This window comes from Sphaerodactylus townsendi, linkage group LG03 (genome assembly GCF_021028975.2).
Source record: "Sphaerodactylus townsendi isolate TG3544 linkage group LG03, MPM_Stown_v2.3, whole genome shotgun sequence".
NCBI classification, from domain to species: Eukaryota; Metazoa; Chordata; class Lepidosauria; order Squamata; family Sphaerodactylidae; genus Sphaerodactylus; species Sphaerodactylus townsendi.
The window spans coordinates 91,512,279-91,536,762 of record NC_059427.1 but is presented as its reverse complement, the minus strand read 5'-3'; the positions used below and the strand labels follow the sequence as shown (position 1 = coordinate 91,536,762).

Genomic DNA, 24,484 nt, shown 5'->3' with positions numbered 1-24,484 from the left:
AACTGTTAATAATGACAAATTATTCCACAGTATCCCTCCTCCTTCAGTGGAAGAATGCCACTGGCATATCCACACCAAAATCGCATTCACAGAGGCTGACACTTGATTTGGTCTCCAGGTTAAATAACACACACACCATACTTGGGGTAGGTCAGGAAGATATTTGTGAACAACTCTTCAGGAAGGCCCAATGCTTCCAGATTGGAGGATCCATTAGCAAGTCAAGCTAGTGAGTGAGATGGGCCACTAGGCCACATCATGAAGCAGTTTAGAACAATGAAGTACTGGGGTGACTTCTAACACAGAAGAAGGTTCTGTGTTAGAAGATGCAGCTCTTCTGATGGCCTCATTTAGATATGAAAAATACTGATGATACATCTGCTGGGACAACCACAAGGTCATCATTTGGTCCCTGCCATCATACATGCAAGATCTGGCAGCCAAGATTTGCTCCAGAAAAAAAGCTATGTTAAGAACCAAGTAGGTCCATGAGCAAACAGCTATGTACAGCAAAAGAAACCCTACTCATATAAGTGGCATTTATTAACATTCTGCTATATTTACAGTTTAAACATAATAAAACTCTGAAATACTGCTTTGCAGAAAGCACAGAAGTGGACATTAATCTATATTGAACTGCACCAGATATTAGAAAAAGCAGAAATACAGCTATGTTAGGAACTACTTCCAGAGTCCTAACATCAACACAGACGGTGATGCATTCTGATTTTACACAACATAGCATCAAAATCTTCCCATTTAACACCACCAGTGTGAGGGTTCCTACTCAAAATTAGCAGTATCAAAGTAATATGTACTGCAAAGTTAAGAATGCATACTACCAGACATTAATACTTGTGCTATCCTCTTAACAACACTCTTCCAGGATCATACTTTTAAAACATTCATATTGTGCATGAAAGTTTTACTTCCAGGTTGTTTTCAATTTATTTTAACAACAGATACATACTATGTGCAGAAATACAGTCAAAACAATTTTCTAAAGTTCCGAGAACATCCCTTCGCAATGGCCAGCATTATTACATATCTTACGAGAACATATTCAAAGTTCATTTTTAAGTAGAACAAAAAAGCAACACTGACCCCTTCTGGCTACAGGGCAATAGCTCATGCTATTTAAATGACTACAAATACTATTATAAGGCTTTATTAGTAACATCACAGACTTGATTGCAAGAGCCATTTCAAACATTAGCCACTAATGATTCAATCAATGATTACAGGAGTTCTGCATTAAACTATTAAAAATTTTACATCTAGAAACAAATAGAAAGAAATGCTTCTGTTTTCAACAGTACTTTATTTCTTTTAAAGCAGGTGATTATTTTTTTTCTTCTGTGTTCAGAATCTTGATTTGCTTCCTGCAGGTGTCCACTGACTATCTGAGGGAGGATTCATTAATGCAGGAAGACATTGCCAGAAAACATCTGTCTGAGAAAGATGGAAACAGCACAAGTCTAGTTAGAGCTGTTATTTTAGCTAGAGGAGGAGGTCACGAAAAACACAAAGAAGTATTTTGGCACATACAAATAATGAGAGACAATACAATAATGCCATGGTTTACGTCCCCTCATGTCCTCAGTGCTCAACCTACACCCCCCAGGTTACTATTTTGTATTCTGATTTTTGCCTTTCCCCTTACCTGTGTTTTACAGTCACAAATTTATCAATAAACCTTATCCTGGTGTGGCACTGGAACAGAGTGGAAATAAACAGCGACCTTGTTTCCTCCTCCATGATTATTTCAGGTTAAATTTTCATGTTTTAAACCAATATAATCCCCCACCATTAGGACAACTTTAAAAGCAAAAATTGATCCAGCCTTTCTTTTCCTTGTGTGGGTGTTAAGTGCTGTCAAGTCACTTGCAACTCATGGTAACCCTATAAACCAATGTCCTTCCAAACTGTTAACAGCCTATGAGAGGTTTTGCAGACTGAGGGCCATGGCTTCCCTTCTACAGTCAATTCATCTCATGTTGGGCCATCTCTTTTCCTGCTGCTTTCAACTTTTCCCAGCATTATTGTCTTTTCTAGTGACTCATCTTCTCACAATGTGACCATAAATATTCTCAGTTTAGTCATTTTAGCTTCTAGGGGTCAGTTCGGGCTTGATTTGATCTAGAACCCACTTTTTTGTTTGGTATTGTTTTTGCAATCCACAGTACCCGTAACATACTCTTCCAACTCCACATTTCAAAGGAATCTACTTTCTTCCTATAAGCTTTCTTCATTCTTTTGCTTAGGCAAGTAAAATGCATGAAAATAATTGCCACCATTTGTCCTGACAGAACCTGTGCCTTCAATGGCTGCACAAAGGCAGAAATTAAATTACTTGATCACAAACTCCTATACCAACTGAATTTTATTTAAAAGTTTTTAATGCAACTTTTATTTAAATGTTTTTAATTATTTGTCAGGTATTCCTATTTGTAAAGAAGTTATACGAACACTATATTCTTTAATGCAGCTCAAAGATACCTCTTAAAACCAGACAATTCGTTTTCATTTTATAAATGAAAGTTTCTAGTCCTCATCATTATTCAGATATTAAAGATTTTGTAGCTCAAAGACAAGCAGATTTTTTTCTTCAATACCATTTGTAAACTCATTTTAAGAACAGAGGGACTGATTCAAAGTTTTTCACATATGGGATTAACCCTTCCACAATAAAATTACTGTGGACTATATGTAATAACTTGTTTGGGTTTGGATATACATTATACCCATGAAAATACTGTGTTAATTAAGGACACATGAATTTCAAAACACTGGCTTGTCGCAATACTCAGTGAGCCTCAGTGAAAAGCTGTGTACATGTCTGTCTGAGGACATTACTTTGGAATGTTTTTTCACACAAGCACTAGAGAACAGGACATAAATTGTGTTCTTCAGTATGTCATTAATTTGAAGTTTCAGTTTGACATATAGGCCGTTTCTGCACGGGCAATTCATGGCGGCCTGGAGACGGTAAAAACACCGTCTCCAGGCTGCCATTCGCACAGGGGGCGCGGCTGCAACGCAGCCGCTCTCAACGCCGCTCCGGCCCGACCTGGTGGCGTTTCCCAAGTAGCTTCCCAGCGCTCTTTTTGGGGAAACGCCGGCATGACCAACCGCTTACCCGAGCTGAACGGCAGCGGCTTCATGTCAGCCTCCCCCACCCGGCACTCACCTTCTCCACGGGCCTCCGGCGAGCGCCGCCGAGGTTTCCTGGGGACACGCCCCCCTGGTTCCTGCGCGCCTGCTTCCAGGCGCTACAAGGCGCGGGCTGGCGTAAACGTCAAACCTCAGGCTCCGGCGACGCCAGCCGGAGGCCTGGACAGGCCGGGTCGGCTGGGCGCCGGCGCTCCGCGGCGCCGGCTGCCCAGCTGCTTCAAGGACCGTCCATGCAGACGGTCCCAGCGTCTTCAGGTCGGCGCGCAATGCGCCGACCTCACCGTTTCCGCCGCCGTGCGGAAACGGCCATAGTGATTTAGGAAATGTCTTTAATTTTAAAAAGTTTGACTATATTCAAGGTATTTTAAAAGCCTATCTGTCTAGCATTATTTTTATTAACTACTATTGGTCTGTAAAGCCTTTGATTGCCATTATGGTGTTTCGGATGACATGAAACAGACTTTTCTTTTAATAAAATCTTCTTTTAATTCTAAACTGGCAAAAAAACCCTGGAGCATTGCATATCCAAACATCTTAAGCAAGCCGCAGTCCAAGCAAACAAAAGATTGCAGTGTACAATGCTAAAGTTTCTGGGACACCATCAGCGCCTTCGTTTAAAACAACTTATTTCATTTTCAGAAATCTGAAAAGCAATTATATGCAATGTTCTACCATTCAGTTTAACACATCCAGTCTAACCTAATGAACTTTAAAAAGGAGCAGTTGCCACACCAACATAAGCATGATTCTTATGTTCGTATGTTCCTGATACATTCTTGATGATTTTTTCCTGATTTTATTGGATATCTCCTTAACTCAATAAACTAAATGCAGTTCCATGCAATGCTGTGGTTTATAATGTTTGTATCCAATACAGCTATTCTGTAACACAGAAGCACATATTTTTAATTGACAAGCTATGTTAGATACTCAGACTGAGAAACTACCTGAGAAACTATCTAGGTTAGATATTCAAACTAAGAAACTACAATTTCAATACTTGATCAATCTCTACCACCACTCCTTTGTAAAAAAGGAAGCTGGGCTTTTTAAAGGGGCTGTTGGCAGTGTCTCTATTAAGCAAGGCTAAGGCACTAGGAGCAGGCCATAGAAAGGCACACACACACCCTGCCTCTTTTGCTCCTTCCCAAGCTGCTCCCCTGCTTAGTATTTTGTTAAGTATATGTTTTTCTCATTTCTGAATGAGCATTAAGCTCTGTTACCATCAACTAAGGGGTACTCATTAAACCTTAATGCCACCCTTTTTAACACTATTTCATCTTGCACCCACTTCTGAAACAGTGTATGACTGAGGGAAAGAGAGAATATTCCGTTTGATCCTTAGAAGGCAGGGGATGCTGATTATGAGATGCTTATGTGAAATGGAGGGAACTGCATTTGAGAGAGCCTTTCATTAAAATTCTTTGTTAACCATTTGTGAATCCTCTTCAATCTGGTCCTTCTATTAGAAAATCAGGCAAACTAGATGGCAAAAGAAAAGCTTTATTTCAACTGCATGTAGCATGGAAGTTCTGTCTTTTCATGGACTCAGCAGACCTGGCTTTGCTAAAGCAAACTTCAAGACTAGACTATTGTTGCTCATGGCACTACCCTTGAAAAAATGTGAAAACTGCAAGTGGTTCAGAATGTAGCATGATTCCTAACTGGTTAAGAATTTAAGATCCCAGCTGTATCAGACTGCAGGTCCATCTAGTTCAGCAGCCTCATACACCAGCCAACCATCTGCCATGGAAGGGACAAAGAGAAGACACAGGTCTTCACTTGAGGTTGCTTCACTTGAGGTTGCCCCCTAGCACTAATGTTCAGAGGGGTAGCTACCCCTCTTTTGTGGAATGATTGCTCAAGAGCAGTAAGAAATGCCTATCTACTCTCAGGTGTTCAGGGAACTGGGCTAAGGTGTCCAAATAAGGCTTAGAGATCTGACACCAAGAATGGACTGTCAGTTACAGTTTATTGTAACAACATGATTCTCTGCCTTGTTTTGATTTGTTGCATGACTGCTATGATTTTAGATGGTTTATGATTTTAAAATCTGCATACTGCTTGAGTCCTGTAATCCAGGAAGGCCATAAATATTTTTAAAAGGAGTAAATAAAATAATCTAGGACAGGGGTGGGCAATTATTTTTTTCCATGGGGCCGCATAAGAAACAGAAAATATTGTGGAGGGTCGGGCCCTCCCCCCGTCCAGAGGGGGCATGCTCAGGTCAGCCCTTCCCGCTCCTTGCCCTTCGGCAGCAGTTCGCATGGCAACAGTCACTCGCTCTCGCCACCCTCGCCACCTTTTCCTCTCAAGGCGCTTGCGCAATGTGGCGGGGCTCCGAGGGTGGGGAGAGAACTACAGCCTTTTTAAAACTCTCTCGCGATCCTCCCTGTCTGTTCCTGACACCGCGCCTGCGTAAGAAAGCGGGGCTCCCAAGAGGGGGAAGTGCGCACGCATGCGTGAATGACCGAGAGAGGGGTTTTTTTTTATAATCCCAGTCTCGCGCCGCTTCTCCTGGCCGCCATTTTGACGACGGGGTCTTCTAAAGCAGGGGCCAGTCAGGGTCATCTGGTGGGCCGGATGTGGCCCGCGGGCCGTATAATACCCAGGTCTGATCTAGGAGCTAAAGCCCAGGCTAGGAAAACATCCTAATTCAGGAGGCAGAAGGCAATTGTCTGTCCCAGGAAGTGTGAAGCTCTGCAGCTGGCTCCCAATCTTTTAACTATGCCTAAGTGTTATGACTGCATTGGGTAACGATTTCTCACATGGAAATAAGAATAAAGCCACAGTTTTAGCTGCACGGAAGTTGAGATTAAGTCTCACTGAATGCAGTCAGGCTTGCCTTCTTGTACCATAAGTAAATAATAATCACAAGAAACCAAGTAGCTCCAATTCAAAAAAGATAAAATCAGGAAATGAATGTAACAAAAATATAATTACTGGTCCCAACATAAGAAACAGAACAGATCTGGCTGTGCATATGGCCTTTCTGCATTAGAATTATAGGGAGTTAAGATCAGGCTCGTATTTCAGTGTAAAATTAAGATCCAGGACTATAGAGGACACCACAAACCCTGCTAAGGAAGTAAAGACGCCTAACCACAGAGTATTGTTTTTCCAGTTCAAATGCTCTGATGTGGTCAGTGCCAATTGCGTTTCTGACATGGCCCGTGTCATGATGGTTTTTTGAAAAAGAGCTTCACCATTGCTAAAGAAGTCTTCAGTCTGTGGGTGGTCTAGCTATGCATCTCATTAACTTCTGGAAAGAAAGGCAAGCCTTTTACAGTTCGTGTGGTTACTGGCTCACAAAAAAGAAAAGCAGAAAAAGAAATTAAGGTGCAATTTAACAACATGCAGCTTAACGTTTCATGTTGCCACTACTGCCCTGGCCAGAACACCATTTGGTTAACATTTTTATGTAATGCCTCCAGAACAGTGTTGATCAAATATGTTCAACTCAGGGCCCCCTTTCTAACTTCATTCTAAGATGCTGGCCTCTCACCATAAGTCTGGCAGGTCAGCCCACAGCAGTCCTCACACAAAACTATTTGAATGTGGCCTTTTGTTGCACATAAACTATGAATGAGACAGAGAAGATACCAAAGATGCTTGGCTCTCTAGCTCCAGTTCCACTCATCAAATGAACCCAGCACTGAACTGCATATGAGAATTTTGGTTATTCACATCCATCCTGAAATGAGAAGGCAGTATTGAAAAGTTGCCTTTGCTGGGTAAGGGCGGATTTGTGTGCATCTTCGTGCATCTTCTGATGACCGGTGTCACTCTGGGACGTAGATGGACTCCATCAAATTTCCCTACATCAGTGAATTACACCTGACATCCAAAAACTAAGATGGCTACAGCAGGCCACTAAAAGTTTTGTTCATTAAAGTTAATTGTGATGGAACCTTTTTTGTGTCTCAGATGCAGTGGATTCTAGTCTGCAAAAGATTACACCATGATAAAGATGCTAGACTGCAAGGTGTCACAGGACTCTTAGTCACTTCTTCTTTCCTGGTCATGCTACATACCTCCCCACCCACCTTGGGAGCCGCCTCATACTTCCAGAGCATAAGCTCTAAGGAGGACTGTTCTAGTAAGAGGTGCTCTTTTTTGAGCAAGGAGATGGGAACTTAAAAAAGAAATAAGAAAGGTAGGGGATTCTTCGTTCTCTCAAACTCTACCGAGATTCCAGTGAAGGGAAAGGCAAAGCAATAGTGTCATAATATTCTACGGCCATGTTTTTTTACTTCCTTAGCAGGGTTTGTGGTGATCGCTGTAGCTCCAGCTCTTAATTTTACACAGCAATACAAACCTGATCATAAGTTCCTTAAGTCCAGTGTTGGGATTCAAATAATTTAACAACTGGTTCTGGTGATGAGATTCAAATAATTTAACAACTGGTTGTTTACAAGCACCATTTTAACAACCAGTTCTGCCAAAGTGGTGCAAACCTGCTGAATCCCACCACTGCTTATGTCTCTTCAAATTGATATTACTTGCACACTAACTAGGGGTTTATAAGGGATCACAGGGGAAGAAGGATTAACTTGGAAATCTCTCTGCACTTACTCAAACCTCTCCCCTGGTAAGGATTTAAAAGTTTCATGTCTTCTGATTTTCTGTCCCCAGCTCCATCCCCTTTAACTGACACTCAATTGCTCCCACTATTGCATTCCTTTTGAAGCATTTTCAGTCCTTACTATGCCAATTTCTAAGTGTTTTGTTGTTGTTGTTGTTAAATTACAGCATCACATCCTTCTGCATATATGGGTGGCCTGAGTAGTCTATGGCCCCTGTTTTGTCTATAGATAGCTCCGTGGTTGCACCTACATCATTCAAACAATGACAAGCTAATATATTATTAGACATCATCATAAATACATTGTTTGGATATAGATTAGAAGTTGTTGGAAGGCAATAGCGTGTTTCCCCAAAAATAAGACAGGGTCTTATACTAATTTTTGCACCAAAAGATGCATTAGGGCTTATTTTCGGGAAAATACTTCTGGCATCCAGTGGCTGAATGGGGCCTGTGCCATGAGGCAGGGCCTTTTATAGGCCTCAGAGCACAGAGATCAGCAGCAGGCTCATTCGTTGCCCAAGTATCTGCCTCACCGTTTTTGGACACTCCCTTTCTGGTTGCTGAGACTCTTCAGCTAAGATGTTCCCATTTCCTCCCCAGCTGGAACCTTGCTTAGAGTATTTATCTTCTCCCTCCCCCAGTCCCCTCTTGTCTTCCTGTTCCTGTTCCCACTCCTTTTTCCAGGTGTTTTCCATTCCTTAGGTATTCCTGCTAATGCATTGTTGGTCTTCCCCCAGAGTTATCCATGGTTATCCAACAGTTGGCCTTCCTTGCCTTCTACCTCCCTTGCTCAGCCCACATGAGCTCCTGAAAACATGGAGAGTGGAGATCACAGTTGCAATGTACCAGGCCTTCCTCGAGAAGCTCAGATCATTTCCAGCATCTCTGGCTTTGTCCCCACCCTCTCCAGCCTTCCACTGATGTGTAGTTCTGGGTTCTGTGTTGGCAGCCTGCATTCAGACCAGGCCACCGGGCTTGGACATGGAGCTGCACTTTGTGTCCTCAGCTCACTCAGCAGTGGCAAGAAAGTCTCCTACCAACTTGACTCTTCTCCCTTGAATGAGTTTGGGGTCAGCAGGACCTGTCCTGGCAGTCTGCAGGAGGAGGGAAGGGGGCCCATTGGGGTGAAAGGGAAGAGGGAGACAGGCAGGCTGTATCCCAACACATCGTTTTATTTCACTAGCTATAATTGCCCATGAGTACATACAAACTGTGGTTCCAAACCCTTAAGCTGGTCTGCTAAACATTAATTCTTAAAAACAAACAAACATCAACATTCTTTGTACAATTATTTTCAAATATTAATTTTCTGATGGCCTCTGGCACATGTGGTGCTGTGTGCTCAGAATGTTTACTGGCATGGAAAGCTTCTCTGCAGCTCCTTTTGTGTGCCTTCTAATGTTATAGGAAAAGAAAAGTTTTGGGAAAGAAAAATATTCAGTGGAACGGGTGAACCTTAATTCAGTCTGACCACTGTCACAATCAGAACAACATGAGACTTCCAAACAAATAAAATAGATTTACAAGGCATAGAAGAAACAATTCCAAGTTTTTGTCAAGCAAAGGCAAAAAATGGAATTATAGAAGGCTCACTAGCGTATTACCTTTAGTAAATAAAGAGAACTCTAGTCCTGGGAAGAGTGGAAAACGAATCAGGCATCTTCCGAACTTTTGCATAATTGATAAATCCTCTGAGGAACAGGAGAAAGCCTAAGGATAAAGCACACAATTATTTTATACGTTTTTCTTCTAAAAGCCTGTCTCACAGTATACAAATTAACAAAAGTGCTTTAAATCACATGCATATAGCTGCACAAACTTTGAGAGTCAGCATGGTATATTGGTTACAGTATTGAATTAGAATCTGGCAGCCCCCTGTTCAAATCCCCATTCTGCCGTGGAAGCTGGCTGGGTGACAGTGGGCCAGCCACACACTCTCAGTTTACCAGATCTTACAGGGCTGCTGGAGCAATAAAATAAAGAGGATAGAAACTGCTTTGGGTCCCTAATGGAGAGGGAAGTGTGCTATAGAAATAAAGTAAATAATGTAAATAAACTTATATTTCAGTTGTTCACAAATAAAATCCATCTTTCCGTAGAAGGGGCAGAGGGGGGATGGCGGCTGCTCTGGAGGGATACGCCCATGCTACCCTCTGACCTCCAGGGGTTGGAGGGCAGCGTGGGTGTGTCTCTCCAGTCCTCCAGAGCAGTGCTGGAAGGAGAGGTGAGGGGAAGGGACGCGAAAAGTGGCGCCCTCACGCATGGAGCTGCCTCCGGTTTGGCCCCTCCACTCACCTTTCCTTCCAGCGCTGCTCTGGAGGGCTGAAGGGACACACCCACACCTCCGACCTCCAGGCCACGCGGAGCTGCAGTATACGGCTGAAAGAGCCGCATGCGGTTCTGGAGCCGCGGGTTGCCAACCCCTGGGCTAGCAGCACCAAAATTTCAGGGATTGTTTGGGAGACTCTCCGGATGACACTACCAAAGTTTGGTAAGGTTTGGTTTAGGGGGTCCAAAGTTATGGACTCCCAAAGGGGTGCTCCCATCCCCCATTGTTTCCAATGGGAGCTAATAGGAGATTAGCGATATACCTTTGAGGGTCCAATGTTATGGACCCCAATGTTATGGACCCCATGAACCAAACTTCACCAAACCTGGGTGGTATCATTAGGAGAGTCTCCTAAAGATACCCTGAAAGTTTGGTGCTGCTAGCTTAACAATTGCACCCCTGACAGCAGGCACCCCCCAAATTTCCCCAGATTCTCCTTTTAAATCCACCGCTTCGACATGGATTTAAAGGGAGAATCTGAGGTCCCCAGTTTAAACATTGAAAGTGATGCTGTTCAGGGTAGGGGAGAATCTCCAAGTTAATATTCCATCCCTTTACCATCTCCTGTCTGTTTAATAAATCTGTTATTTTGATGAAGTTAAAATCTGCTTCAAGCATTTATTTTATTTGTGCCCTTGTGAGGGGAGTGCCTGCGGAAAAGAGAGATAAAAGTCAACGGGCATCCTCCACCTTCTCGGTGTGAACAGGGCTGAAATAAAGTGCTTTCTACTTTACGCTACTATTATTAGAGGCACCTCAGTCACTGAAGGGCAAAGGCGCAAAGAAACCTGAGCAAGTGGTTTCCATACCTGTAAAGTATAGAAGGTGTGAAGGGTGACTGTTGCAGTAGCCCTTACAAGAGCAAGGAGGTAGGGTATACATTTTGAAAAATACAATAAAATAAACAATGTGGGGAAAAAACCTTCCAACTATTTAACCTTTTTTCATAGGAGAGCTTCAACCACTTGATCACTTGGGTTGTCCCAACGAGGGGAGGCCAAGGAGCGAGAGGGGTGCTATGCAAGGGAAAAGGAGTGAGGGAGGGGAGGGGAGTGAGTGAGTGAGTGGTGGCATGCAAGGGAGGGGACAGGAGGGGAGGGGGCCCACCCACCCTAGCGGAGGGAGGGGGAGGGGAGGGAGGGGAGGGAGGGGTGGCATGCAAGGGAGGGGAGGGAAGGGGACCCGGCATCTGGACCTGGTCCACCCACCCTAGCAGAGGGAGGGGGAGGGGAGGGAGGGGTGGCATGCAAATGAGTGGAGGGAGGAAGGGGTGGCAAGCAAGTGGAGGATGGCATGCCACCCCTTCCTCCCCCTTCCCTTGCATGGCACCCCTCCCCCTCCCTCCCCTCCCTCTGCTAGGGTGGGTTGGCCATGTCCAGATGCCAGGCTCCCTTCCCCTTCCTCCCCTCCCTCCCTTCCTCCCCTCCCTTGCCTCCCCTCGTTGAATAAACATTTATTCATTTATTCAGAATTCAGAATCCACATTAGATTTCACCACCCTGAATCATTCGTGTCATTTTCAAAGTTGGCTACTTCACTGCTCACTCCCAATTATTGATAACTGATGAACAAGTAAAACAGAACTGGCTCCAACAGAGATCCCTATTGCTTATTTTCCTCCATAAGAAAACTGTTCATTTATTACTGCCTTTTAAACAGTTATTGATCCTTAGGAGCATACGTCCTTTTCTTTGTCAAGTTTACTTAGAAAATGTTAATAAGGGACTTTGTGGAAATATGTAAGTATCTGACCTTCTTATCTATGTGCTTTGCATACTCAAGCAAGGCAATACTTTATATCGTAAGGAACCATGCTAATTTGTTTTCAAAAAGGATTTGTAGGTGCTTAATAATTCTAATTTTAATCATGATTTCTACTTTCTTAAGGGACAGAGGAAAAATCCGAAAGTTAAAAAGATGCTTAAAAAAAATCTTTAGATTAGCTACCTTTCCCAAAATCCTCTGCTAAGGAAGCTGATTTTAATATGAAATATGTTTTTATTAACAATTCAGCAGTTTCACATCACAGATAAGAACTCATGATAACAGTTTTGCAAAATTTCCTGTTCTGCAATAGCTGACGTCATTAATGTCAATTCAAGGTCAACAAGACTAGCAGCTGGGCAATACAGCCAAAAATGTATGTCTATCTGATATACAAATAGTTAAGTCTTCTACTAGATGGTAGGATTCCTTTAAAGACTACAGAAAGTCCTACAAATCTTTCAAAGGTTATAAATACCGTAAGCCTGACTTAAACATTAAGTACTTAATTCAAAATACTGGCAGAAAAGCTCATTTCTGAAATAACTCTGAAGACTATGTTAATATGACTATTTAACCAACAGACAATCAGTCTCTTCCCGCCAAAGGGATCAGCAACATGTATAAAACTGCTAGCACCTGTCAGGGTAAGAATCTGGAACCTTCCTAAAACACTTACCTAAGACAAGGAACACCCACCACAACCAGTACTGACCATCAAAGTAACCCGGGAAATAGGTGGAGAACTAAAAAAGAAAAAACAAGTTAAAGCAAGTTAAAGTTCTGTGTCCATCCCAGCAATTAAGATCAAGCTTGGTGCTCTCAAGATGTACAGGCATTTTATCATCATCAGCTGTCTATCAGACACAGTCCCACCACCACATATTCCAATGGTGGTGGAGTGATAATAATTACTGCTGGCAATTTACACCCAATTCCCTCTGAGGGGTTTGAATGATAAAGCTCAAACTGCCTCAGGAACAGTAAACTACCTGCATCTTCCATGCTGGAAACAGTGAAATAAAACTGTCATTTTCAAAAACAGCATCACCGGTACACTTTGTGCAACTGAATATGAGATTGCCACTATTTTTCATCCAAGACGGATACAAAGCAGATGGGAACTGCAGTAGCTAAGTCCCTGGATAAAGAGCAACACTAATAGAGCAGAAGTGAAATATTTTACTGTGGAAAGTTAATATAGGAAGAAGTTGATACTATCTGAAAGGGCAGAAGTGGACAAACCCAATTCATGCATGCCATATTTGTTCTTCAAATGCAAACTGCTCTCTCTGTAACAGAGTCTGGAACTCCACCCTAACAGAAGAATAAAAAAGAGACTGATCTCCACAACAGAAACAAACAGGAACAAAACAAAACCCAGAACAGAAAAGATGTAGAGGTACAACCCACTGCCTCCCTCCAAAAGCTAAGACTAACTAACAAACTACAAAATAATGTGAATGGGTAAAAATGTGGTACCCAGTTCCTGCCTTTGGAAAACTGCCTATCACGCTGCCCAGCATCACCTACCTGATCTGTGGGTCTGTGTGCCATAAAAAACAAGGACCACTTTTAAAAAGATGTGTATTTATAAGGGCTGTAGACAAACCCACACAACCAAGCCAAATGCATCTTGGGCCTCACAAAATCTTCTGTTACCTGCTGCCTGACTAGGACTGGAAAACTTGGGGAGAAGTCAAGCAGCTGGCAAGACCACACTGAGCAGTGAATGGGCTGTATGTGACCTTGTGAAGCAAAAGCTGCCTGACGCTTAGGCTTATATTGGTGGCTCTGTGCTGCAAAGACCATCTAATGAAGAGGTGAAAACATCTGGTTTCTAGTGGTTAACTCTTAACCAGTAGGCCACACTGTCTCTTTTAATTTTCCACGTTGCTTCAAAACTCGGAAAAACTGCAGCTAGAAAAAGGCTTGCCTTGAAAGGGAAAATTGTAGCTTCAACATCAAAGGAACTACTGACGTAAAAGTCATTTTGTGTGAACACCAACAGCTAGCTGAGTCATGTAATATATACTTGGCTTTAGTTTACTGCACATACTATTAAGTGGCCTGCAGTAGACTTAGGTTTTTAACTTTTAAAGTACCACAATGTAATTTTTGCCATGCAAGCTCCTTCTCTTATATCTAGCACTAATGACTGTTTCGCAATAACTGTGTGAGCAAAAGGAACAACAAAGGAAGCATGGCGTGCTCCCGTATGTGCTTTCCAAGTTCTCAGGTACAACAAAATCTTTCCCAGCCCAATTTCTGATTGGAGATGCCTGGAGTTAAACTCAGTGATTTTACTGCACATCAGAGGCGTACGAGGTCCAAACAGTGCCCAGAGGCAAAGTCTCCTCCAGGGACCCCCCTTCCTGCTGCAGGGAGCCAGAACGCCCCAGCCCCCTGCAAAGTGTGCAGAGATTGGCCACTCTCAACCCCACCCCCTGGCTTGCCTGGAGATCAAGGATGTAGGTAAGTGGGGGGGGAGGTTTCTCGGGTTCAACCCCCCCATTACATGTCTGAAGCTCTACCCCCCCCCCCAATTGTTTTTTTTGGTATTTTTAGTGGGTTTTTTGTTTTTAGCCTGAAGGGGGCGCAGTTTTTAGGCTAGTAGCACCAAATTTCAGGGATTTTTTGGGAGACTCTCTTGATGATACTACCCAAATTTGGTGAGGTTTGGTCCAGGGGGTCCAAAGCTATGGACTCCCAAAGGGGGTGCCCCATCCTCCCTTGTTTCCAATGGGAGCTAAAAGAAGATGGGGGCTACACATTTGACGGTCCGTAACTTTGGACCCCCTGAACCAAACTTCACCAAACCTGGGTGGTATCATTAGGAGAGTCTCCTAAAGATACCCTGAAAGTTTCGTGCTGCTAGCTTAACAATTGCACCCCTGACAGCAGGCACCCTCCAAATTTCCCCAGATTCTCCTTTTAAGTCCACCCCCTTTGGCATGGATTTAAGGAGAGAATCTGAGGTTCCTGGTTTAAACATTGAAAGTGATACTGTTTCAGGGTGGGGGAGAATCCATCGCAAAACAGCATCACTTTCAATGTTGTTTAAACTCGGGACCCCAGATTCTCCCTTTAAGGTGGACTTAAAAGGAGAATTTGGACTCTCTAGTTTAAATACCATTGAAAGTGATGCTGTTTGGGGGTGGATTCCAGCATCACAGCAGCCGGGGGAGGGCACAAAACTCCGATTTTGCACCAGGCTCCATTTTCCTTAGCTACGCCGCTGCCCAGAGGGGAGGGCAGAAAGGGCTGCCGGCTACCGGCTGGGAGCCCAGCTGTGGGGGGGCAGGATGGGGGAGTCTGCCATCCCTGGCCTCGGAGAACTGCTTTTATAAGCATTGAGGCTGGGGGCGGGGCTTGGGGAGGTGTGGCCATGCCCCCAGGGCCGGGTGGGGGCGGGGCCCTTCCCTCCGAACCCCCCAATAAAAAATCTATACTTACGTCCCTGCTGGAGATCCAAGCAGTAGCCTTATGCCATGTCTTTTAGCAGGCCTAGTCCTGCCTTGAGCTATTGTTCCAAGTTATGGTGAGCATTTGAAAAATAACTTGAAAAGATATTCCAAGGCAGAACTGGGCCTGCTAAAAGCAGGGAGACAGGACCACGTTCCTGATCTCCAAGGTCAGTGCCTTGGACTATGTTTTCAAGTTCTAGCGATCACTTTAACAACATACCCATGAGCCTTTGCTAAATATGCCCCTGCGAAGCTTAACATAATTCACATCCTATTACTGTGCTACATCAAACCTTTGCAGAAGACATCTCATAAAGGGATGAAACACATTCTTATTTATTAAACTGTGCAGCAGACCTAGAAACCTTACTTGTTTGTTCAGTCTGTTAAAGTTTTTTTCCACTGTGCAACTCACCCTGACAATCAAGATCCACTTAATGAGAGAGAGACCAAATCCAGAAATGGCCCCGTATCTTCCTGCTGCTGAAGTAGTCAGGCAGAAAGAAAGGAAGAATCCAATCCAGTTGAAAAGGAATGCCACTGAGGGGAAGGAGAGGGAAAACAACAAAAAAGACAGCCTCATCATGTGATTGCAAATCTTAAAACCACAGCAAATAATTAGAAATATCCCAAGTGAGAATCAATTATAAAAAACTGTTTCCTGTTTCAAATGGTTTTTTAAAACTCAGTGGAAACATAAAACAAACTTTCTGCTCAGTGCTAAGAAAAACTGATGAAATTAACAAGGGGCAGCCCAATCCAGAATGGGGGGGGGGACCCTGCAGTGGTCGGGGACAGTGGGGAGTTTTTTCTCCCTGATGCTTTTTGCACTACCAGAAAAGTTCCATTGGAACAAATGACTTATGCCATGCATTTACATGGTGTAAGTCAGAGGGTGCGCTGGGGTGTTCATGGGCTAAAAGCCAAGTGGAAGACAACCAAAGTCAGCTCCGCCCTCAGGAACGCCCTTAGCCCATCCCCTGCTGCACCAGTGCGTTCCCAGTTGCCAGTGCAGTCTCCAAGCAGTAAGCCCTTCTGGGTTTGGGCACTGTGGTGCTGGGTGGCACCCACCTGACAGTACATTCGCTCTCCCAACAGCATAGGCGCCCCTTTGCAAGTGGGGTGGGCAAACACATCTGCGTGATCCTGTGCCACTCCCACAGCCCATTTCACACACACGCCCCAGTCAGGATTGGCCCATTAGTAACAGAAACATCGGCATCCAGAAACACTTTGTGTTCATAGAGGGATGACTGTTTTTAGAAAAGGAATTATGGTTCAACCTACACAGTAAACTAAATACTGGGCTTCTCTCAAGGACAGCTGTTTATACTTCCATTTTACTACAAATTCTACTCCTAGTCTGCCTATTCACCTGCAGCACACATGTGAACTAAGTCCTACTTCTATTATCTGGAAAATAAACACACACACACAAACACAATTAGTATTCTATTAAACAAGAGATTGGGAGAATGCTAAAGAATGTTCCAAGTAAATGACAAGTCTCCGTGTTCAGAAATGACTTGTGAATTATTTATTACTTGTTATGATCCTGCTCCACTAAAAGTGGGCAAACAGCTACCAGGTTCATCACCATCCACGAAGGACACAAAATGAGTCTGGATAATCATCATTTAAATGGGAAAGTATTCACCATATGAACAAACTGACTTAAAATGAGGAAACAAAGCTTTTTTATCAACAGCTGTTACCTAAGGTTGGGGGCGGGGTGGTGGTTAAGTACTTACTGAAGAAAGTCAGCATGAAAATGCCATCATTTCCTATCCTCAGCTGGTCAGAATCATCAAAGTCATCCCTTGCCACAAAGTCCTCCTCCTAAAACACATATGAGAAAAGTTGACTAGTAAATGTTTGGCTAAAACTAATCTAGACTGTTCTAACTGCACACATTTAAAATTTTCTATTACCTTTTCCTTGGGAAAAAATACAAATGTCCACTGATGCAAAACACTACTTTTATTAAAAGCCAGAGCAGGATAAAAATCTTTTCATATGTAAAGTTCAAACCCTTACCAAAAGATAGCCAAAAGTGGGGGTGGGGGGTGGGAGCACACTTCTAGATGTGACTGTCTAATTAAGGTAGTGGGCAAAATAAGAGATTGCTAAAACATAGTATAACAATTTGTATTCTTGCATGGGGGCATGGCAGAGAATCCGACAGCATTTAAAAGCACTACATTTTCCAAAATTGTATGCTTAATATTTATCAGGGAACTTCATCAACTTAAATTTATCAATTTTAGAAAGTGTTTGATTGTTCAAAATATTTATATCCCATCTTCTGACTTGTATAATCACATAAAGTAGCTAACAGAAGATCAAGCAAAACAATTTAAGTGTACAAATGTAACATAAAATCATTTTTAACCACAACATTAAACACAATAAAGAAATTCAAAGTCAGATGCTTCACTACAAACTAAAAATTAATGCAACCAAAAATGGGAGGGGGAGAGAAAAGGCCTGTATCCTTTGCTTTTTTTTCTTACAATGAAGGAGCAAACTGAGTTAAGATAGACCAGGGTTGAATATGGTTTCTTCCAGATGTGCCTGAATTCACATATTCCCATCAGCCCCTGTCAGCATGGCCACTTGGCCATGCTGGCTGGGGCTGATGGGAATTGTAGTTCCTGAACATCTGGAGAGCCGCAGGTTCCCTACCCCTGGCATAGGCCCTTTGAGGACAACCCACAGTGGCTGTGGGCAAAATATACATTCAAATAAGCATATGAATGAGGATTTATAACACACACATACACATACACGTATACCAACAAAATTAGCACACTTACCCTTCCTGGAACTAAAGGAATGGTAGCTTCTGCCTTCGTTCTCTCAGCTTCATCATAAGTAGGCAGTGTTGTGGCTACATTATAAGAAGGGGGTTTAGGAAAACCAGCCTCATCTTTGTAGTCGAAATACACTTATAAGAAGAGAAGAAAAGAATGTGGATTAATTATGAAAGTAATGCACATCCGTGTACTTAAAAACTATGTACAATTATTTAGGGGAAGATATTTGAATATCACATTTCAAAATTCTTCAACCAGGAAGTGACGATGGTAAAAATCTCATTAAATAAATGAGCAGAACAATGTCTTCTCCTCTGAAACTGCCTGCTTCTGTCTATTATAGTAGAGAATAAAATATCTTAAATTGCTATGGATTTTTCATGGGAGAGTTTTCAAGATAAAAGGTTGAATTTGTGGGATTATCACCAAACTCTCAAGACCTATAGCAGTGTCATAGTCACACCTGGCCAGTAACTGAAAAATAAACACACAATCTTCTGACAACCACAATATAAATGAACATTAATACCATAGGCTTATTGTTAAGAATCCTTTACAGTGTTATTTCCCCTAATGTGCTACTCTTTGTTTCACTGTGTTCAAAGTGTCAGGGCTTTTTCCACACTTGCATTAAGGAGTCTTATCACTTGGTGAAATGATTCCTTGATCGCCCTTTGCATTGATCTTTGCCCAGAACAGGTACATTCCTAAAGTCAGCTATAAAATCTAAGTCAACAGTTTTCCAGAAAGAAAAATGAGAGGCAGGGGGTTTTCTTCTTCCCACTCAGGATATCTTAGTGTATCATGAGAATTAAACTGGAATATGGGACCAATCATACAGATGAGTCCAACCATGCAATCCTAAGAACAAGTACCACAGAACAGATTTGATTAGGATTTTGTGCACACTTGATTAGGATTGCTCTTTAAAGGACATATGTATTGACCACACACAGTAGCAGAACTTGTGGAGAATGCAGATACATGTCTCCTGAGCATTCCGACCTAACTGAGACAGTAGTGGCAGCAGGCATCCTTTGAACAATTTGGAAGTAATCCAAAATCTATATTTCAGGTTTCTTTGTGCACTCATACTAAACTTTATTCTGAGACCAGCAATTTGAGTAAAGGTGAATGGGCTGTATTAAGTCCAAGTATTCTTGTCCAAATAATTACAGTAATTACACACTGGATTAGACTGGCTGGAGAAGTTCACTACTTCACTGGTTGGGCTGGTAAATGGAAGATGGGGTCCTCTGAACTAAAACTATCCTTTAAATGACATACCGTGCCTTCCAGTGGAGTGGGAATAGTGAATCCACATCACTCATTTCTATCGCATGACCAATGTTTAGCAGCTTTGGGTTCATTTTGCAATTGAACTGCTGAAAAAAGAACCTTGGGTGACTGGTAATATTGTTCTTTTGATTTCTTAAATATTTTTTCTCTGATGAGCTCCTTACACTACCAGACTCTTAGGCATTTTGCTGGACCAGTGCAATGCTGGGGTATTGGGCTAAACAAGGGTAAATTTTCTATAGCTCCATTGTAAGAGGTATCCAAATAATGGACTTATGGTAATCAGGCTATGCAATGCTACACCAAGGGAAGCCTGAATGTGACTTGGGAGGAGACCGTTCCCTCACTGGCTTCAACTTAAATGTTTGGTAGGCAGTTTATTAGAGTTCAACAAGCTCCCAAATGCTTTCAAAGGTATACTTGGCTGCTACATGGGTGAGTCCCAAGTGTAACTCAGCTAAACCAGGAGTTAAGTAACATGGCAGAGGCCTAGAGTTCCAAACTTCTTTTTAATGCAGGTTTTAAATTTTTATTTAGCTACATAACTACCAGCTGGTGAACCAGAGACTCTACAAAGAAGAATAAGAAAATAAGAGAAATAAGAAAAGATAAGTGTCACCCTCAGTCCCCCATACATTTAACTCCAACACAAACTATGACCACAGTAAAAAGAAAGAACACAGATTTAAAAAACAGTTAACCATGTGATTCTCACCTTACTTTCATCATATACTATACATTCTATATCCAATAATCAAAATCTCTAACACCAGCTTTCTATTTACTAAAATAAGAAAAAATTCTGTATAACTGTCATTTTATGACCAGATTAATAATAATTACATACATTTTAAACTATTATTTCTTTATCCAGAGTCTTGCAAGTATTAATCCACATATGTATATTTATTTTTTGCTCTCCCTGATCTTTTAGATAGCCTCTGCTATTGTTAAGTATATTTTGTAAATAATTTCAGTACCTCCCCCTCCCATCATATGTTCCAAACCTCTAGCTTTTCCAGTTTGATATACTGTGCACTCCAACACACACCAGCTGGGTGACCTTGGGCTAGTCCCAGTTCTCAGGAATTTTCTCAGCTCCACCACTCAGCTCTTTTTTGTTCTTGCTAATACATTTTCTTGCTTCTTGCATGTCAAGGATCCTTTGCTGAGTTCCATTAAAGATTTAAAAAAACAGTTTTTCTGGTAGCCACCATTTAAAGGGAATGTTTTTCTTCTTCAGTGTGTCTTTAAGGGACCTGCATTCTTTCTTCTTCACCAAAATCTCCCTTGGCAGCTCCTTCATAATTATCAAGTCCAGCCCCAAATACTGCAATCTTTTTTTAAAATGGATGAGAAGTCTGTCTTCTTTCATTGGGCTTAATGTCAGATATATCACGTAGTCTTGGGGCACCTTTTTTTGTGCAGCAAGTGATTTCATACAACCAGGATGGGCATATATTTTGCCAGCTCTGGTAGAAAGTTCTTGCACAAATTTAATCTTTCTTTATTCTGGTAAGGCACGAATTCTCAACACAAATTCCTTCTGTCTTAACTCCAGCCCAATTAATTTTTTTCAGCCTGGCACTGTATGTCCTTTTGATTAACATCCATTTTCATTCCCACAGTCTTAGGGTCATCTGAAACTTTCTGCATATCTTTAGCCAGACTTTTAATCTCTTTCTTTCAGTTCTGCTAAATCTTGCATCTATCAACTTTATCAATCTTTCACTTCTACTACATCTTTCTGTACAGATGCAAGCATTTATTCAATTCTCTGCATTTGGTCTGGTGAAACTGGGATGGGTGGACCCAAAAAAGATCTCATTATGCATTTTGAATCAGCCATTATTTTCTCCTCCTTTTCTCTCAGTTTCCAGCTATATCAAAATCAAGTTTTTTTACTCTGGGTGGATTATAAACCTGAGTGAGTTATAAATTCTTTTCTTAAGCGGCCTTCTTAATCTTTTGTTTGTTTAAATTGTGGAGGATCTAAATAAGATCTCTCATTACAACATGATGAAATTTATGGCCCAGTTCATAAATCAGGCACATAACTCAGTTGAACTTATCAGTTTGTAAGAAGTACATTCTTGCTGGGTGAAGTATTTGATTAAAGGTGGGACTCCCTTTTTAATTTCTTATCTCCTTCAGAAAAATAACCCAGCATCACTTATAGCTTAAAGTCATTGTCAAGATGGTGTTAGGCAGGCTTCATTGAGCAAAAGGGCCAGGACCTCTGGTTTTCTTCCAGTGTTCCTTACTCCTCCATTCCCATCTCTGCACAGCGCAGTGCCTTTCTCTCTGATAGTTCCTTTCAATCCAGGGGGCTACCATAGCTCAGATATATCACCCGAGTGAAAAAGAAGAAGAGTTTGGATTTATACCCCTCCTTTTTCTCCTGTAAGGAGACTCAAAAGGACTTACAATCTCCTTTCCCTTCTCTCCTCACAACAAACACCCTGTGAAGTGGGTGGACCTGAGAAAGCTCCTAAGAACTGTGACTAAACCAAGGTCACCCAGCTGGTGTGTGTTGGAGTGCACAGGCTAATCTAGTCCCCCAGATAAGCCTCCACAGCTCAAGTGGCAGAGCGGGGAATCAAACCCAGTTCTCCAGATTACAGTGCACCTGGTCTTAACCACTACACCACGCTGGCAACAAGACGACAAGCAGTCATCGTGGTGCAGGAAATCAGAAGTCCGAGTTCCAAACTTTCAAAGTCCTTGATGGAAGAGAATCAAGGAACCAAACAATATGAACAATGGGTTCAGAAAAGGAGACTGACCCTTACAGCAACGAGGGTGCTTTGAGAGAGGGGAAAAACATGAATTCACACGTACTGTAATCTAGTTCAAACCGCAGTGCAGTAAGGAAAGATTTTATGATTCATGTAGTTTGTGAAATGCATGTGCCTAAAAGTCTGACATAGTGATGCAATGTAAAGGACAAGGCATTAAGAAAAGAGAAAATAATACAGAGAAGCAAGTGAAAAAGAACAAAAGAGATGTATGATTTTGTAGAATATGTTAAATTAGCTGCTTTACTAAGCACAGGAGCGAGAAGAAGAAGCTAGAGAATTACAAAGAAAAGTTGATAATCTTCAAGTCTAATTAGAACAAGCCCAAGAGGCAAAGCCTTTCCTGGCTATCCGGAGCCACTTGGCTTAAAGGTGCAGTCAGCCCTGTGGATTGCAAGATCACCAATAATATAGTAGAAAGAGATCTGAATGTGCTGAGGAAGTGTGTTGGTTAGCAGTCACCTAGGTAAAACATTTCAGAGAGACAATAAACAAACATAATTTTATCACCAAATGAACTTCCTGACAGTAAGGGGTGTTCAACAGTGGAATACAATGCCTCAGACTGTGGCGGAGTCTCCTTCTTTGGAGGTTTTTAAAGAGGCCGGATAGCCAACTGTCAGAACTGCTTTGATTGTGTGTTCCTGCATGGCAGGGGGTTGGACTTGATGGCTCTTGTGGTCTCTTCCAACTCTATGATTCTATGTTTCTATGAAAAGACACATATATTCCAACAAATGGTAAAATATCTAAGTGTCTGTTTGAGTGAAGAGCAGAGAACCAACTGGAAACAAAAGAGTTTATCAAGTTGCCTGCTCCCATCAAATGTCATTCTCTCCAAGCCTGCTGGGAACTTTTGGCTTCTCCTGGGAATTTATATTATCTGAATAGGTCAGATCACAATCAGGCCATTAAAAAGGAATGTAAACAGGAACATGGACAAGAACAAAGAGAAGCCTTTGTGCCTCTGAAGAGAGCTCTCTCTGCCCCACACACACATCTTAGTGCAGCCCGATCCAGCTTTCCCCTTTAAAATTCAATTAGCTTCTTTAGAAATATTTTAAATTAGCAGCAAAACACAAAGTAGTAATATGGAAATCCACTCATAGTTTTGTTACTGCCAGAAGGGTCACAACAGCAGCAGGGTACACCTTATCCCCTGGAAGTAACTGTTACTTCCCAGAAACAGGCAGACTGATATTAAAGTTACAACACTGATTTAATGGCTATCAGACAGAAGCTGCAATAATCTCTGATTTACTGTTTGAAAAGGAGATGTAGAATAAGCTTCTATAAATTAAAAAATGTAGCACAGATACAATGAATTAGTTACTACAACAAATACTTTTTTAACAATAATTGGGACATCAACCTGACTTCTTAGTATTAATATCTTTACAACCCTCATCGCTGAGTTAATACCTTCATATGAAAAAATAATAAATGGCATATTTACTAATGGACAAAACAAGGCACAAGTCATATGACCTATAAACACTGATTGGGATATATCCAGTGGTCATTATATCACGAATACAATATATTAAGCTGGGTAAAATTAAGCAATGCACCAATTTGAATAATGAAACATATACCTAAATCTAATTAAATATGTATTTCTATTTTTTAAATTTCCTCTTATGCTTTCTGTCATGACCATCTGATGCAACTGTTCACTTCAAGCTAAAAAATTGGTTAATTACTAAAGAATAAAGAAAGGCTGGAAAAATGATAGTCAACAATCATGGAGATGGCGGGAGTTTTATTATTTTTTATATTTGTTTTATTTAAATTTATAATAATTTTATTTTATATATACCATGAAATATATCAGATAAACATATAATTATATATATTAAATGATATATTTTAAAAGTATAAAATAGATATTTTGTTTATGTCCTATATTTATATGGTTTATATTGTACACATTACATATTTATATTCATATTATAGACATTTATATTTACTGAATTTATATTTAATATTACATTATACTTCATTATGAACTTTATTCAGATGCGATGTATGTAAGAAGAGATCCTTTATGTGCAGCCTCTTCAGATAATCAATGTTAATTTCTTTTGCAAAATGAACAATTGTCATGGCTATATGCATATGAATTATGAACCTAATCATATCATGAATGTCATTTGGAAGCCGGTTATGGTGTTCTGATCAATCATTAATTCCACACTGCATGTATTCCCAGGTGTCAATTTAAAACCCAGATGGTTTGGAACTTTTCA

At 41.5% G+C, this 24,484-nt stretch overlaps 1 protein-coding gene across 3 annotated transcripts in view; it reads right to left on the bottom strand.

Annotated features, from left to right (window-relative positions):
• Window positions 1–525: 525 nt before the first annotated feature.
• NDFIP1 (Nedd4 family interacting protein 1) overlaps window positions 526–24,484 on the bottom strand; it is a 40,646-nt gene continuing 16,687 nt past the window's right edge. For 2 of the 3 annotated variants that reach the window (XM_048488607.1, XM_048488606.1), the window contains exons 3-8: window positions 18,139–18,269; window positions 17,074–17,161; window positions 15,738–15,862; window positions 12,535–12,601; window positions 9,367–9,472; window positions 526–1,452 (exon numbers count right to left, since the gene is read on the bottom strand). In XM_048488607.1, coding sequence (XP_048344564.1) covers window positions 9,369–9,472; window positions 12,535–12,601; window positions 15,738–15,862; window positions 17,074–17,161; window positions 18,139–18,269 — 515 coding nt within the window. In that variant the 3' untranslated portion in view covers window positions 526–1,452; window positions 9,367–9,368. The remainder of the gene's footprint in view (window positions 1,453–9,366; window positions 9,473–12,534; window positions 12,602–15,737; window positions 15,863–17,073; window positions 17,162–18,138; window positions 18,270–24,484) is intronic. The other variant, XM_048488605.1, reaches the window with a different exon arrangement.